The sequence below is a fragment of the Pseudopodoces humilis genome, chromosome 3 (assembly GCF_049639895.1).
Source record: "Pseudopodoces humilis isolate 2021_Gansu_Grassland_sample_001 chromosome 3, ASM4963989v1, whole genome shotgun sequence".
NCBI lineage: Eukaryota > Metazoa > Chordata > Aves > Passeriformes > Paridae > Pseudopodoces > Pseudopodoces humilis.
Genome location: NC_142202.1, coordinates 5114916 through 5131007, shown reverse-complemented (window position 1 = coordinate 5131007; position 16092 = coordinate 5114916). Strand labels below are relative to the sequence as shown.

The 16092-nt window shown below is 42.9% G+C and overlaps 1 protein-coding gene across 2 annotated transcripts in view; it reads right to left on the bottom strand.

Annotated features, from left to right (window-relative positions):
* The window catches only part of SNAP25 (synaptosome associated protein 25), a 61589-nt gene that overhangs the window by 26257 nt on the left and 19240 nt on the right, over positions 1 to 16092 (bottom strand). For both annotated transcript variants that reach the window (XM_005525438.3, XM_005525437.3), the window contains exons 2-3: positions 2628 to 2762; positions 1939 to 1980 (exon numbers count right to left, since the gene is read on the bottom strand). In XM_005525438.3, the coding sequence (XP_005525495.1) occupies positions 1939 to 1980; positions 2628 to 2699 (114 nt within the window). In that variant the 5' untranslated portion in view covers positions 2700 to 2762. The remainder of the gene's footprint in view (positions 1 to 1938; positions 1981 to 2627; positions 2763 to 16092) is intronic.

Below are 16092 nucleotides of genomic sequence, written 5' to 3'. Positions count from 1 at the left end.
ACCCGCTAGACAGGTTCTTCTAAGTGAGGAAGTCTAATTGGATATTTGGGGTTTATTAAATCAGAGCAGTGCCAGTTCAATTTCAAATACTCTCACCATTTGTCTTTTCGGTATAAAATCTCTCACTCCCTGAATGCTGCATTTTTTTAAAAAGTACCTAGGAAAGGGGATGGGAATAATCAACCAGCTGGTTAGGCCACAAAAGAATTTTAAAGGTCTCCTGTAGTCACTTTAGTGAAAATAATATTCACCTCATTTTAGAAGAACTCCCTTGACTACTCAGTGCTAGTTTTAGCAACTTCTCTGTTTGGATAGGAAGATATTGTGGCATCTGAATAAATGCCAGATCCAGAGATGCTGAGCTCTTCCAAGAAGCACTACAGACCTACATAAATTCATTGGTAAATTCAGCAGTCCCAGTTCTCCTCCCACTTTGCCATTTGCTGTGATTTAATACTGAAATTCCAGTGGCATTCACAATATGCTGGTTCAATATGTTAGGAAGACTCAAGCAGTGCATAGGCCGCACAAATACGGCTCAGGAGAGGCAGGGCTGATATTTACTGATGGCTTGGCCCCGAGCAAATCACTTCCCTTTCCTGCGCCTCTCCTTCTTCCCACTCATCATCTGCCTTGTCTATTTAGATTCCAGGCATTTTGGGGCAGCAGGCTCTCCTGTCTTCTCTTGTGAGGGTATTCATATGAGACTCTCTTCCACATTGTTGAATTGATTTCAGCAGGAGCTGCATCCAGCACAGAGTTGACGTAAAGTGGTGGTTAGGAATGGCATGTCCAGGGAACTGAGCAGCAAAAAGGGACAGATTGCTCGTGAGACAAGAGCATGTTTTGCCTGCAACAGGCCCCAATCTAAAGTGTTTGTGGAGGAGAAGTGATGCTGGCTATGCTCAGTGACCCATCTGTCTGTCTGTACATGGAAATTTAATTTTGTCTCCACTGGACTCCATTGATCTTCACAGTGGTGATTGATTTCAAGGCCATAAAGCCTACGGCTGAGGTTGTGCTTGTTCCTGAACATGGGACCTGATGTAATTTTCTTCCCGTTGTCTCTGCTGGAAACTCCTCTGGTTGTCAGGAGTACTGGGACTGTCAGTGCTGATGACCCTGATTAAAAATGTCACCAGCTCCAGCACCAGGGCTTGCATGGTGTCTGAAAATAATACGTCCTGTCAGGCGGCAGGAAAGTTTTCCACCACCTGATGGTTGAACACTCAAAACTAAACTGAGTTGAGATTTTTCAACTTTTAAACCCCTTATTGTGGAGAGGGTGAAATACAGCCTGACTGAATTGTTTTTTTTCCCTCCAGGCAGGTATTATCTGTGAGGACCAAGCTGGGGTCCCCTTCCTTAGCACCATGGAAAATCAGAGAACTCTCTGTTCCAATGTGGTCAATCTAGGACATCTCGTGAGCCTTGAAATCCTGATAAATATTTCAGAGATACATGAAGAAATAGCATTTAAATACTGTGCTGACCAATGTTCTATAAATAGCTGCAAGGGTTTATGGAGAGGGAAGTATTTAAAGCAGACTGGGAAAATGGATCAAGGGCCCTTCTCACCTTCCCCTCTTGCAGTGTTATGCCAAGGACATGAAAGTGGTGCTGGCACGAGGCTCCTGGAGCTCTGCAGCAAACTTAGCCACTTGTCCCTGACTGCAGGTCACCTTCAGAGGCTGTTTTCTTCATTTATCTCCAGAATCCTGTCTCAGTGGATCCTCAGGTATGACCAAACCAGTGCCTTGGCAACCAGGGAACAATGTCTTGCATGGCCTTAGTGATGGGTAGGGATGAGCAGGACAACAGCACATAAAGCCATGGCCAGGCCCTAGCAATGTGAGTTTTAAAAAAAAACACTTCCAGTGTCAGGCTCTCCATCACTTTTGCTCACAACGGAAGTGCAAATAAAATGCAAGTCCTTACCTCTTCAACAAGCTGCAGCATTCGACGGGTGCTCTCAAGGGACTGAAAAAACACAGGAAAAAACTCTTAAGATTTGGCAAGTTACGCTTTCCAACGCTAATGTGCAGGCTCATGCTGACAGGATGTTTTTCCTGCACTCTTTCCCTCCCCTCCAAATCAGGCCATCAGCAGGGCATTGGTGATCTCTCTATCTCCAGCTCTACGGATGGCTAATGCAGCAGCAGTTCCCAGCACACCTCAAGGCAGCTGCAATCTCCAAGGCTTGTGCTCCCCTTGCTCACACACTGCGGCGGTGCTGCTCAGAACCGCAGGTGTTCCACTTTAAAAATAAAGCCTGTGGTTTTCAGCCAAGACTCTTCACAAACATAACTGGTGACTTCTGAGATTTAATAGGTTTGACAAATTGAAGGAATCCTCAGAAAATATTAAATTGCTGCCTTTTGCTCTGAGGCCAGTCAAATTGATGCACAATCTAATACCTAAACCAAACTGACGATCAATAAATGTCCTAATCTAGACTAAACACGACATTAAATTTTACCCCAGCTCATTTAATTTCCAATTCCGCTTTCAGTGTAAAGCTGATGGAAAAGAGCTCTAGAAATCCTTTGCTGGATCAGCTCCTATTTCTGGCTGTGTGTTTCACACCAAACCCAGCCCCAAGTTCCCAGTTTAGCTACTGGTCTCACTTCATCAGCGAGCTGGTCGGCACGCCGCTGCATTTCTTCCAACTCATTGCGCATATCCGCGTCTTCCGCCATTTTAGCTGTGGGGGTGCTTGGGAATGCCGCAGATCAGGATTTGCACTCAGCTGCTCTGTGAACCTGGAAGACAGCAAAAAGGAAACAGTGCAGTTAGGAGCCGTGCTTAAATGTCAGCCCCACAAAAGGGCTTTTATTACATCACTGTCCTCACCCAAACTCTCATTCTGGATAGTAATTCCTGCATAGTTGAGAGCAAATCTTTCCTTTTTTCTTAACTTTTCAAGTGCAATTCATACAGAAGCTGGACACTCAGGAGATATTATTTGCTGCCAGAAACAGTCTTGAAACACATTCATTCTTCTCTAGAATTAAAAAGCTTAATGTGAAGGAGGTCAAGGTCAAGCCTATGCCCCTCATGTCCTGTGTGTCAGCTGCATTGCTTGGAGGGCTGGATGCTCAGCTAACACATTTGCAATTAAATTATAGACTATGAAACTTTGCAGATTTTCATTGGTTAATGACTTGTCTACCATACTATAGTTCAGACTATGAAATGATATTTGCAGCTAGACTGGGAGAAGTCTCCCTGGGAGAATCCTTCATTTTGGGGGAAGTGAGGGTAGGACATAACTTATTTTCAACTTCTCCACAAAGTGGGTCAGATTCTGATCTTAGTTATCCCTCTTGATGCAGAAGGACACCCCTGAGCTGGTCCTAACCAGAGGTCAGGATGCAGCCCATTAATCCTTGTTTTGGTAGGGTTTCTTTTTTGCTACAAATTCAAGCTATCTCTGATTACTGAGCATGACTTGATTAAGAAAGGCGGGCCCTCCTACCATCTGTCAGGTCTTTATAACAACAACACCGGCTTATTTCTTTGCTTGATTCAAGTATGGCACATTGCAAATTACTGTTCACTGACTGTTAGATTTGTTCATTGCAGGAAAACCTAATTGCAGGTGCAGAGGAGGTGGGGAAGTTGAGGGGGACTGCATGTAAACAGCCATAAAGCAGATGCCATCGTGCTCAATTACAGAAAGAGGACAAAAGCATCCTCTTTCAGCAAAACTGCTCTAAAGAAGGCAGGATCCCGGGGGCTGTTTTCTGTTCCATTTTTGCGATATGTGCAGCCTTTATGAAACAAGATAAGTCAGGGCAGAGCTTGGCTCTAAAATTTTAGCAATAACAACTCTGTTTAAATGGAAGTTACTATATATTAGAGATGAAATCATTCCTCTCTTTGATGGTGCTCTCCATCAGGACATCAGGAGTAAGAGCTGAGCAGGTACAGCTGGGTGGCAGCAGTATTTCCTGGATCACACCCTATTTGCTTAGAAAGGTGTAAGGAAAGCAGATAGCTCCTTGCATTTCCTCTGCAGCTTCAACAACAGATTTGCTGCTTTTCTTATCTGAGAGGGAATATGTGACCTTCATGCCTTCACATTAGCCGTGCCCTTTCTCATGGTTGCTTTTCTTCTTTGAAGCTACAGCAGGAAGAAATCTATCTCGAGGAGTCAGCCCTGCAGCTACTGGCACGACATTCTACTTTCATCACTGAGCACATTGCCACATCCTTGTCAGAGGGAGGCTGACATTTTGTGATGGGTCACACCATGTACAGGAGCCCAAATGTCTGCTGGAGAAGGAGGCCACCTGCTCCTGCCAGCTGTGTGGTCACAGCAGTGTGAAGGACCAAGCTTAGGCAACTCATCTGCAGCCCTGGCTGATGCCAAGGCAGAGCTTAATTTCATGGCTAATACTCTGGCTGATATCGGACACTTCAAGGATGCTCACAAACAGCAGGAAATGAGCTTTACAAGTAAATGGTGCACTTGGATATTTAGGAGGAAAAGATAAACCGGGAACTGCTCTCTTCTGGAAGAGCATGTGAAAGTGTGGGGATACTCTCAAGGCCACCCCAGCCTTCCCACCCTGCTGCTGTGCTGGTGGCACCCTTCGTGGCACACAGCTCCAGGAAGACACTGCTCCTGGCCAGCAAATGGAGCATGCTCAGGTGGGATAAAAAGAAGCTATTTCAGTAAAGAACCATGCTCCAAACTCCTGTCCCACTTGGCACAGGCGGGCTCTAGCACTGGTCACTGCTTCACAAATTGTTCAGGTTTTTTTTTTCCCAGATTGAGGCATAACCCAGACCTGAAATATTTCTGGCATAGCCTTTGTACCAGAACACCAAGATTAAGTCTGTGGACCTAGTTTTCAAGCATCTAGTTACAATATTCTCCTTTGCCTGTACACCTCACTACACTTGTGCTGGCAGAATAGTAGCACCAGGCTTTAGCAAAAATCAGGACAATTTGTTTAGGGCTTTGGGACTGATCTAATCGGTAAATAGATGTAGATGTTGAGGAGCAGGAAAGTGGTTCTGTGCTGTGTCTGTTGGTATCATCTCACTAGCTGTAAAGTGGGAGGTGATGCATCAGTGAGAGGGTGGGATGCTAACAGGGAATTTTGGTTCATTTTTCTAAGCATATCCAGTGTGAGCTGAATAATTACAGACCTGTAAGTGAGTGGGGGTAACATGAGAGCTTCTATTGACAACAGCAATTTATTTATTTATTGTCTGTTGGTCAGTCTCTGCAGGTAAATAAAACTTCACAGAAAATTCCATTCTCAGGTAGATTCCAGCCTGACTTTTGATGTTTTCCTTACAATTTTTTTGATCATGAGTCAGTGCTGGTGATGGGTGGTGCAAAAAAATAAGAAACAACTTGGAGAGACTTTCACAGAAGCACAGAATGGTTTGGGTTGGAAGGTTCCTTAAAGATCATCTCATTCCAACCCCCTGCCATGGACAGGGACACCTTTCACTAGACCAGATTGGTCAGAGTTCCATCCAACCTGACCTTGAACACTTCCAGGGATGGGGCATCCACAGCTTCTCTGGACAGCCTGTTCCAGTTACTCACCATGCTCATAGTCAAGAATTTCTTCCTAACACTTAATCTAAACCTACTGCTTATCAGTTTGAAGCCATTGTCCCTTGTCCCATCACTCCATGCTCATGAGGTTTTTGTCAGTTACCCTTCTTGGTTTGTTAGAACCACCAGTTGGCATCTTAGTGACAGACGCATCTTATTTTGCATCAAGCTAAAAAAAGTGTCAGAGCTTGTAACCAGAGAGATGTTGTGCAGCAAGTGATCGAACTTGACAGGTTTATTGAGATTGTTTGGTATTTGTAAAGCACTTAGAATGGATTGAGAAATAGCAAAAAGCATTCTTCCAGACAAGTAATTTTACATCAAGTTTTAGTCATAAACAGAAGTACCCTGCAGCTGTGCTGATTCAACTTTATTTAATAGAAAACGGTGCCCAAGAATCAACAAAGGTTACTGATTTGCACACAGTGTGATAAACTACATATATTTTGTAGATGGCAGGGAATGAGTTTAAATTTTTTTTTCAGATTTTGCGATTTATAATGTAGAATAGGACAGATTAGAGATAGGATTTTCCTTGAAAAGTCCTGTTTAGGCTGAAATGCCATTCCAGTGTCATGAATTTCCAACAACAAACCCTATTATCAATAAAAATCCTGTAGAGAGAGAATTACATTTTAAAGGGAATTATTGCTTTTAATGTACAAATTAAAATTTCCCCCTCTATGGTTCTTAGGAATGCCTATAAAAAGCTTTTATTTAAAACTCCTGATGTTTTAAAACATTGAAAATTAATGACTACAGGAATGGTCAAGTAAAAGCTTAATGAATTTGCTCTTATTGATACTAGACTGACTTTCAAAAGCATAAGGTCTGGCTCAGGCCCACGGAAACCTGCTCTTGTTTAAGTAGAACAGAAAAAGGCCTAAGATAGTACTGAGGACTTGGGGTAATATGCAAATTTATGCAAATTCCTTGCATAATTTACATTTTTGGTACTAGTTGATATTTTGCATTCTGTTCTCATTCAAGTTAATTTGAACCAAGTATCAAAATCCTACAACTGCCTTAGGAACCTCTAATATAACTGGAATAAACTCTCCAAAGTGTACTCTGTACTTTTAATTTAAACTACATTTTATTTTATCTATGGTCCCTGCAGAGATGATGGACCAGAAGACCAAAGTGGGGATGCAATATGTTAAGCTCTTTTGAACTAAAGCTTTGATTTTTTAAAAAAAAGGGGGTTGCTACAGAAGTTACAGACCCTACATTCACTCAATTTGTGTTTATACTTTCAGTATTTTCTTATACAAATCAGCTTCAAAATTTTACAAGGACCTTGGTTTTTCCAAATCCTCTGGGTTCACACACAAACATCCACGGTGCTCTTTGAAAAGGAGAAAAAAGCCCAAACATCGCTACAAAATACTGTGTACAGCATGTTCCAGGCTGTGCTCTGTGTCTCCTCCACAATGCAAGTAACTCCAGGCACTTGGGTCATTTACATCAAATTCCCTGCAGACAGTCTCGTACCTTGTGCCAGTGCTCGTACAGAAGCACAACAGACTGAACGTGAGAGAGAAACACAAAGAGAGACTGGCTAATGGAAAGGCATTGCCTTTCCTATTAAACTTTGAAGTCTGCATCTGCTATTTCAGTAGTGCCAAGATGCAGTAAGGAATCCTTTAGCAAGAACATTATATAATCCATATGGAGTAATACTGAAGGCTCAGAGAGATCTATGTCTATCCCCAGAGGAAGAGAGATACAGTGAGTGACCTTTGAAAGCAAATATTTGCTTCGCAGGGATATAAACACTTCAATGCAATAAATACAGGAAAATGAAAATGCTGCAATTTACTGGGGTGAAGGCAACACAGCAATAAAATGTTCTTTTTTAAGCACTCTCCCTGTTATTAAAGCTACTCTTCCCATGAATATTTGTAGCCAGAAGATGACTGCATTGGCGTATTTTACTAAAAAAGTCAGAGCTGGTTCAATCCCACTCTTTGTGCCTCTTTCTTGTAGGATTGAAAGCATTACTGTGGTGGTGAGGTGTTTGTAGAGCCACAAAAAACCTGAGGAGAGACTTTGAATCAAGTGTCTCAGGATGGATGTTGGGCCATTTAAAGGTGGAATTTGGGTTGCTGCTATTGGCTGGCTGTTGGTAGAAAAAGAAACACTGTCAAAGGGGGAGATGAAGTGCAGCTACAGATGAAGGGGGTCATCCTTGATCCCCAGTGTTGCCCCTCATTTGGCTTCCCATGTGCCATCCAAGGGGTGTTCAGCCTCTATGGGATCAGGCACGAGGCAGCTCTAGGGCTATGTAGGATCCTCCTGTCACAGGACACATCCTTTATCCTGCTGGACCTCCTCAACAGCTACCACTGCCCTGTGGGGAGCTCTCTACAGCTCACCTGTCCAGCACATTGGCTATGCCTTTTACCACCTTCACAAGCCTTCCCTACAGGGGCTTCTGGCAGCTGGATCATAGAAAATGCACTGGCATTAACCCCAAAGCCCAATTTAGACCAGGAACTGCCTGATAAAACCAGCAGGGAATGAAATGACATGAAAAGTGTGAACCTGCTGGAAAAGGATGCTTAGAAACCATTACCTGTGTGTGTTACTGACACCAGCATGTTCCCCCTGAAGATGTGTTGAGGATGAAGTGTTGGAAGGCAGATCCCAATGGAAAGCCAGGAAAGTCATGTGTGCGCTGCCCACAGTCGGTGTGACAGGCAACAGCTGGTGAGAAATTGATGGGAGCTGGGAACACAGATTTTTATAGATTGTGGGCTCTCAGCAACAGCCCTCACAAGCTCCAACTCTTCCGACTTCTGTCATCTCCATCTTCTTTGACACAGAGCTTACCACAGTTAATACTGTCTACAACTAAACATGCCCTGTTTTCACTCTTACTGTATTTAAACTGATCTGAAAGCACTTGGAGAAGAAATCAAATAATTTTGTTATGAAAAATCCTATTTGAACATATTACACTGTTGCATAAAATGTAACAATGGAAAATCAGTTGGAATTGTAATTTAATTTCTAAATATATTTGAAATATGTATTTGATGCTGTTCACATCAATTCTCCAGCACACCCTATTGCATGGATCTAATTTATCCACAAGATTTTCAGCAAAGTTCTCATTTCAAAAAAAACACCTTTTTTAACATTTGTGTTACAGATTAAGCCAAAAATCTGGAGCTGTGTTTCTGTAGGGTCTGTCAGCCTTAACCCAAGGCACAGACACCTCATCTCTCCCCTGCTGCTGTCCCAGTGCTTTGCTTTAAGCCTTTGGGCCCACTTCCACAGCCCAGGCTGACAGAGTATAGTGATAATAACCAATTTCAATCCGAATTCTTGCTTGATATTCAGTAAAGAGTAATGCCTACTGGTGAGGGCTTGTCAGGGAGTGACTTTGGACAAGACAGGCACTGAGATCTTGCAAATGAATTCAGGAGAGGCAGGCAATTCCTAGTTTGTTCCTGTCTTCCTGCATCACCTTAGGCAACTTATTTTACTCTCAGGGCTTGCTTGCCTTGCCTGAAGACAGATCCCTAGAGCTGTGTGAGATACTGCAGGTGTTTGGTTTCCTGCTGCTGGCTCTATCCATCAGCACCGTGCAGGTGTCTTGGATACCCTCTGATGGGACTGCTTGTCCATGTTTAACAACTGAATCTGTTTCCCATCCACACAACACAGATAAAATCCTTCTCTTTCTTCCTATCTTGCCCTTGCTTTGTCCTACTTAAATTGCAGGTGTTTCAGGGCATGGACCAGCACCTTGCCTGGCATCCAGGACACCTGGGACTTTGGGATGAATGCTGGTGAGCATCCTGTCACATGGTCCCACTGCACCTCTTACACTCCACCCCAATACAAGGCAGGTCAGCGTTATCCTGTCGGCTGTCAGACAACATGGCTTCTCCTCCAACACACTCCTGCCCTGCCGCTGCACCAGGCTCCCACACCAAAAATACATAAAAGCACAGACCAGCCATTTTGTAACAATGTCACCTCAGAGTAATAAAAACTTGACTTTCTATCCCTTTTACTGCAAGAAGAAAACAAACCTCTCAAAGTGTTATCTCTTTGCAGTCATTTTTACACCTATGTACCCACACATTTTTACATTTTTCCTTTTTTTTTTTTTTCCCTTTCCCACAGAAACAGAAAAACATTCAAGGCAAAAATGTTTGTTCTGTTTATCTGGGAGAGCAACCAGGCAGAGAGGTGGAGGGTGAAGAGAGAAACCTTCTTAGGGGGAGTGGGCACCACATCTACTGGCAGCACATAGCAGAGACCTGGACAGAACAGGTTGCTGTGAATCAAATTCCCTGTTATTGCAGCTCCCTGTCTCATGTAGCTTAATTTATAATTTAACAAGCTATGTCCTAAGAATCGCTAAACTTATTGTGTTCCTCCTAGCTCTGAGTCCAGACCCTCACTTCTCCAATACCTGGAAAACATTTTACTTCTAGCCTGAATTGATTCCCAGCTAGGAAGCAGCAGCTTGTTCCTGTGCTGGGCGCTGTCCTGTGGCTTAAATAGTTTCTCTTCTTTCCTTCTCTCTCCTTCTCTCTCTCTGAGGTACAGAAACAGGACTTGTAACCTTTCCCAGCATTTCTTATGATGTGAAAGATGAGATCTGTTAGTCCTTTCCTTGTAGGCAGACTATTTGTCATCCTACCAGCTCTTGGTAATGCCAGTTCCATTTGAATTAGTCTTCTTTGGAAAAGGGTGGCTGGCGTTTCACAGAGTATCTTAAATGAGGGGATGGACTTTGCTCAAAGGGCTTAGTGCTTCCCCATCCTTCCAGGAGATACCTGCTCCAAAATATCCTACAACCTCACTTGCCATTCACATAGCTGGATCTTGATGGCTCAGAACAAGAAATCCAGGTATTAGAGAGAGGATTAAAGAAAACATCTTGATTTGTGACAAAGCTGTTTGCATTCTGAAGCCATAATCTTGGAGAAAAACTAAAGGCATCTGCCTAGCTGGAGAATGAGATTTCTAACTGTGTCATGATTTCCATACATGTCTCCAAAATATTCACTGGCCATCACTCCAGCAATGACAAGCTTCTCTTCAATTTGATTCCAACCTGGGTTTCTTTACAGTGCTCCTAAGCCACTAAATCTGATTAATGGCCAATTTTAGAGCCTAGTGGTGAAAGTCACGCCCCATTTCAAGTTGGAGGAAGTGTCACCACTACCATAGTGGGGTCAGAATTTCAGGTGGAGCTACGAGACGGTGACGATGGTGCTGGGAGAGGCCAGCAGTGTGTGGAGGGGCAGGTGTGAGTGTGGAAACACCAAATAGAAGTGCTTGGCATCTTAAATGATTTTCTGCCAGATTTTTCTGGGGCTCTACCTTGCTCCCTTCTGCTTCTCTGAGATGGAATAGAAATATAAAATGGAAGTATTGCAAAACATTTATTGAGGGTTTCAAGACACAGCAAGGAATAAGAAAACAGCATGGCTAATTTTCCTGGGGCATTCCCACCAGGCTCCACAAGGCCTGCTGCAAGGCCTGTTCCTAGGTTTGTAGAAAGAAACTGTTCTCTCTGCACAGTCTTCTCAAGAGTGCCAGAGCTCCTGGTCCAGCCCCCACTCCATATACACATCCAGACCTCTTCCAGATCTCCTGATTTAAGTTAATCATCACCCCTCAGCATTCCAAACCATAATGATCCGTGGGTGAAGAGTCTCCTTTTATGCCTTCACAAACCAAGAGGAGCAGCCGCAGTGGCAGCAGAGAAAGGGACTTGAGTTTCTGCAACAGAGCATTAAATGAGTAGTTGTTCAAAAGACCTCCTTGCTCCACATTGCCTCAACCTTTCCTGCATCTTCTCTGCCTCTGCAAAGTCAGTGCAAAACGTCAGAAGAGTTCCACACTCTTGTATTACACACAGATCAAATCAATGGCAGCAAATGCAAACCAGTAGAGATCATCCTCAAATTTCTTATAATGATCCAAGAAGGCAGCCTGACAACTGAAGAAAGACATTTTTAGACTACATGCATGATGAAAAGGAAACCCGCAAATTGAAGAAGGATTTTTTTTTTTTAGGCTAAATGGATGATAGAAAGGAAACTCTCAAACTGGAAAAAGAATTTTTTTAGGCTAAATGGATGATGAAAGGAAACCCACAAACTGCAAAAGGTATTTTTAGGCTAAATGGATGATAGAAAGGAAACCCACGAGTATTACAGTAAGAAAAGGGAGCACATTTGCATTGGCCTGTCACAAAGCAGAGCTAATTTCTGCCACAGTTTATGGAACTCTGCAAGTCAGGAGGAAATTTTGTAACTTTATTTAATTTGAAAGTGATTTTTTTAAAAAGTTAATTGAACGTAACAATGAATAACTTCACAGTTGGAACAGATGTGAGGTTCTTTATTTGTATGTTAAAAATGGGTGCTATCCCATCTTTACTAGTTCTGATACTTCTAGGACTGGATGAAACAAGCTGAGAGTTTAAGTAGCACATTTAGCTTAAGTAGCACAAGCTTAGTGTGGAATGGCTGCTGATTTTGATAGAAGGGAAAAATATGGAAAAGCATTTTGTGGTGAAAGAACAATAACTGCATATTTTAATGTAAAAGATTGGCAGTGACACAGTTAACCCTGTCAGCATCAATGTTGTCAAAACTTTGATTTCAAAGTGATAGACAGGAATAAGGTGTTCCCCTGATGGTTTGCTTGTTACAGGCTGTCAGCACACTCAGCTGACATTTCACTTCTTTCTGCATGGTTTGCATTTGCAAGATTTCTCTGCAGCCCAGGACTCACACCTACCCCTAACCCTGAGCTGTGTAACACCAGTAAGGACCTTCAACAGAAATGAAAAAAAATCAATTAATGCTAAATATAAACATTTTAATAGGCGAGTAAAATACACTGCAATCATGAGGGCATCAGGAATGTAAATAGATAACATTTCCCCTCTTGACGTGTATTTGCGGTAAACAAAGCTATTCATTATGTTTATAATACTCATCCTTTCCTTTCATTTCTGCCTGGTGGTAAAAGCATTTCAAGCAGTGGGCTGATATATTTTTAGCAGAAATCTTCTTTAACTAAGTCGTCAGAGTCAAATCAGCAGCTGACAAAATATAAGCATTATGAAACTGGGCTGATGATGTTATTTGTAGAATGGGATTTTTAACTGAAGGACGATTTTTTCAGCTATAAGGGACAGCAAAAAGAGATATTTAAGAAATTAATATTTAAGATCATTGTCTCTGGGATTCTTGGTTATCACTGATTATTCATGTTCTGTCTACCCAGCCTTCTGTTTGTTATATCATACAGCATCTGAAGCAGGTAGCAAGAAGGAAGGGAACTTCCCAGCTTGGGCTTTTTGTCCTTGTGCATGCAGCCATCTGTGCTGAGGGCGCTGTCATGTCAAGATGCAACACTATCACTAAAATAGCAAAGGCACAAGAGGTTGCAAGCCTGAGTCAAAGCCCATCACCTCGAGGAACTGCTATCCAAAATGAGTCTTCCTTCACCTCCTCACTATGGCCAGTGGGTTTTCTCTGGGGCAAAGGAGCTTTAAAAATGAACAAGCAAAACAAAAAGAAAAAGGTTGACCTTTCTGAGGATGCTCTGAGTGTCCCCCAAGGATGTCTCGTGCCTTGCCATGGTTTTGGCTCAGGGTTCACTTTCTGCCACTTCCTACCCCTGGCTCCTCTTTCCTCTACTTTGTGTCATGGTCTCTGCTACGAACTTAAACTGTGGAAGTAGGATTTAAAGCTGAAGAAGAGTTCATGAACTTTGAAAAGCTTACCTCCTTTCAAGAAAAAAAGAAATAGCTACAGCCATGTTATAAAAAGAAGGGACCTTACTTAGTTTTTAACTCCCCTCCTTCTCTGTTTATACACAGGTGACACACAGATAGACGTGTGAGTACATAAAATGCAGCAGGCACAGTTTAAGGACACAGCAGAGTATCTTTTTTAAAGGCAGTTTATGTAACAAAAAGGGCTGGGAGCCCAATTTTAGACCACTAAACCTTTTACAAGTTTAAATTTTATTAATTCAAGGCTTTTTTTACAGAGTCACAATAACAAAAAATCCTGCTGTTAAACAGCTCATCTCCCTGAAGGGAAGCTGTACCCTTGACCAGTCCAGACCTATTCCCAAAACCCTGCAGTGCTGAAACTGCTGTTCAGAGAAGGGAGAAGGTCTGTGCTTCCTTCACTGGGCACACCTGGAGGATTAAATGGGAAGATCCTTGGGTCATATCCACCATTGTCTACTGGTGAATACTTGTATCAAAACCAATAAATTGGGAACTACCATGTGAGGTGGATACAGTGAATGCTTACAGCACCCTTAGAGTTGTACAAGTCAAATATTGAAAGCATCTGACATTTCTAGGCTAAGTAACAAACTATATTAGCCACAGGAATGCATAATAGCAGCCCACGGATATGGAAAACTTATTCACTTATTTTCAAAGGCCCCTGCTGCTTTCTGATTCACACCTACAACTAATTCCTGGCTGCTACTCATTTTCCAGGAATCAGTAATACAAATTCGAAGAAGGCTGATTTAGAAACCTCTCTTTCTTCAGAAGTCCATTTCAGCCTTTACAGGCTGATGAGAAAAACCCCAGCACATTCATCCAGTGAAGATTACCCAGACTTGCGGGCAAGGATTTAGCTGTACTAATACAAGAGCACAACTTCTAGTCTTTTTTTTTCCTCCTTTCTTTTTTTATTGACCAATCAATTCAACAACAGGCTTGATAGTGCCTCAAGGGCATCGCTTTCAGCCACGTGATCAGCAGATTAACAGAGAGGCTGCAAAATCCTTTCCGCTCAAACTGTTTTAACAGAGGATCAAAATCTTTCTCTCTGCATGGGGATTTTTATTTAGCTAGTTCTTTGTATTGAGTTTGCACATGTTTGTGAAGGAATTAAGGCCTGCAAGGGCATGCAAGATGGTCTGATTTGGCTTCTAACCTTTCCCTTTCAATTTGTGCTTGGGAGTAGAAAGTTTTCCAGCTCCTTATGGGAATGTTGTTCCTTCCCCAGGTCCTACACTTGCATTATTATTGGTTGAATCTTATCAACCCACAGGTGCTGGGTTTGAAAGGACAGAATTTAAAACACTTCGAAAGAGCTGCCCCTTTCCCCCTCCTGCAGTTCTTGTTCTCACTAAGGAGGATGGATATGTTGAAACAGGTTGTGTGATACAATCTGCAGGGGAAAGGTTTGGGAAATTCGGGAGCTGGGTAAGTCCCGTGGGGTCACATGAGATTTATAGAGCTCTTCTGAACAGTAAAACAAGAGATTAAATTTGATCATGTAAATAAAATAAGCAACAATTAACTGTTTCTTGGCTACAGCAGTCTGGCTCCCGGGAAGCAATTGTTTGCAATATAGAGGTGCATGGGGGCTTCTGCTGAAATCCTTAATATTCAATGCCCAGATCCCTGAGCTGTGAAGGTACAACTACTGCTGGTGGCAAGAGGGTGTATTCAGTGCTGTAGAAATGAAGAAAACATCACACAAAATACCCTGAAACTGAGCAGAAAGCCAGGCTGCCTTATATCCATCTAAGATATAAAAGCACACCTGGAGCTGCAGAGATTGAGGATCAAATGTGAAGGTTTACACATAACATGGCTGAGAGGTTTCTTTGGCTCTAGCACGTGTCGAAACAAAACCAACCCCCTCACTCAGCTGCTGGATGGTGAACCACAGCAGTGAGCTGGGACACGAGCAATTCACATACTAACAACAGAAACAGCAGGAATAAACTCAGCAAAAAAAAAATTAATAGCTGACATTTGACAGCAATCACAGTCTGGTCACAAACAAGTGACAGAATTCAGCAAATAGAGGATTTTCCCAGAACTGTGCCTGGATATTCCCACAGTTCTGCTGTCAATATCCTACAGCTCCAGATTTCAAGCAGAGTATGCACACACAGCTGAGGGCAGAGGGATTTTGCCTCACTGCCTGGCAATGAAAGCTCCAATTCTAGTTTCATTTAAATCCCTAAAGCTTTTTCTGCCTTTGCGGGACCCACATGAGGTGACTTTGGGTCTTTAAGACCGGAGGCTTTGTAAAAAGCCAAGCCAAAAGGAAGGAATAAATTACTCCTTGCAGTGGATGAATAGTGACAGCCAATCTGGTTCTTCTAAACATTCCAACAAAGCTTGGTTTGCATCAGAAAAACAGAGTTCACCTTCCAACCTCTCCACCTTCATAAGACTCCTATTTATTTAGGTGCATCTGCATTCATTCACCTGAGCATAAATCCAGAGAGTTTCTGAATGTCAGCTGCTTTCCCAGTCCTCTGTAGGAGACCTCAGCTTGTCCCAAGGACAAGTGACCTTCTGCAGTGCTGCCTCCAGAGTACCATAGGGATGCCTCACCCAGGCTGGGAGCAAGAGGCACCACAGCTCCCAGAGCTGCAGTGTGACAAGGACCACAGGGCACAGCCCAGGGTGGCACCGAGCTGGTGCTGCACACTGAGCGCAGCCTGTGACGTGGGGGAAATGCTGAACAACTGAC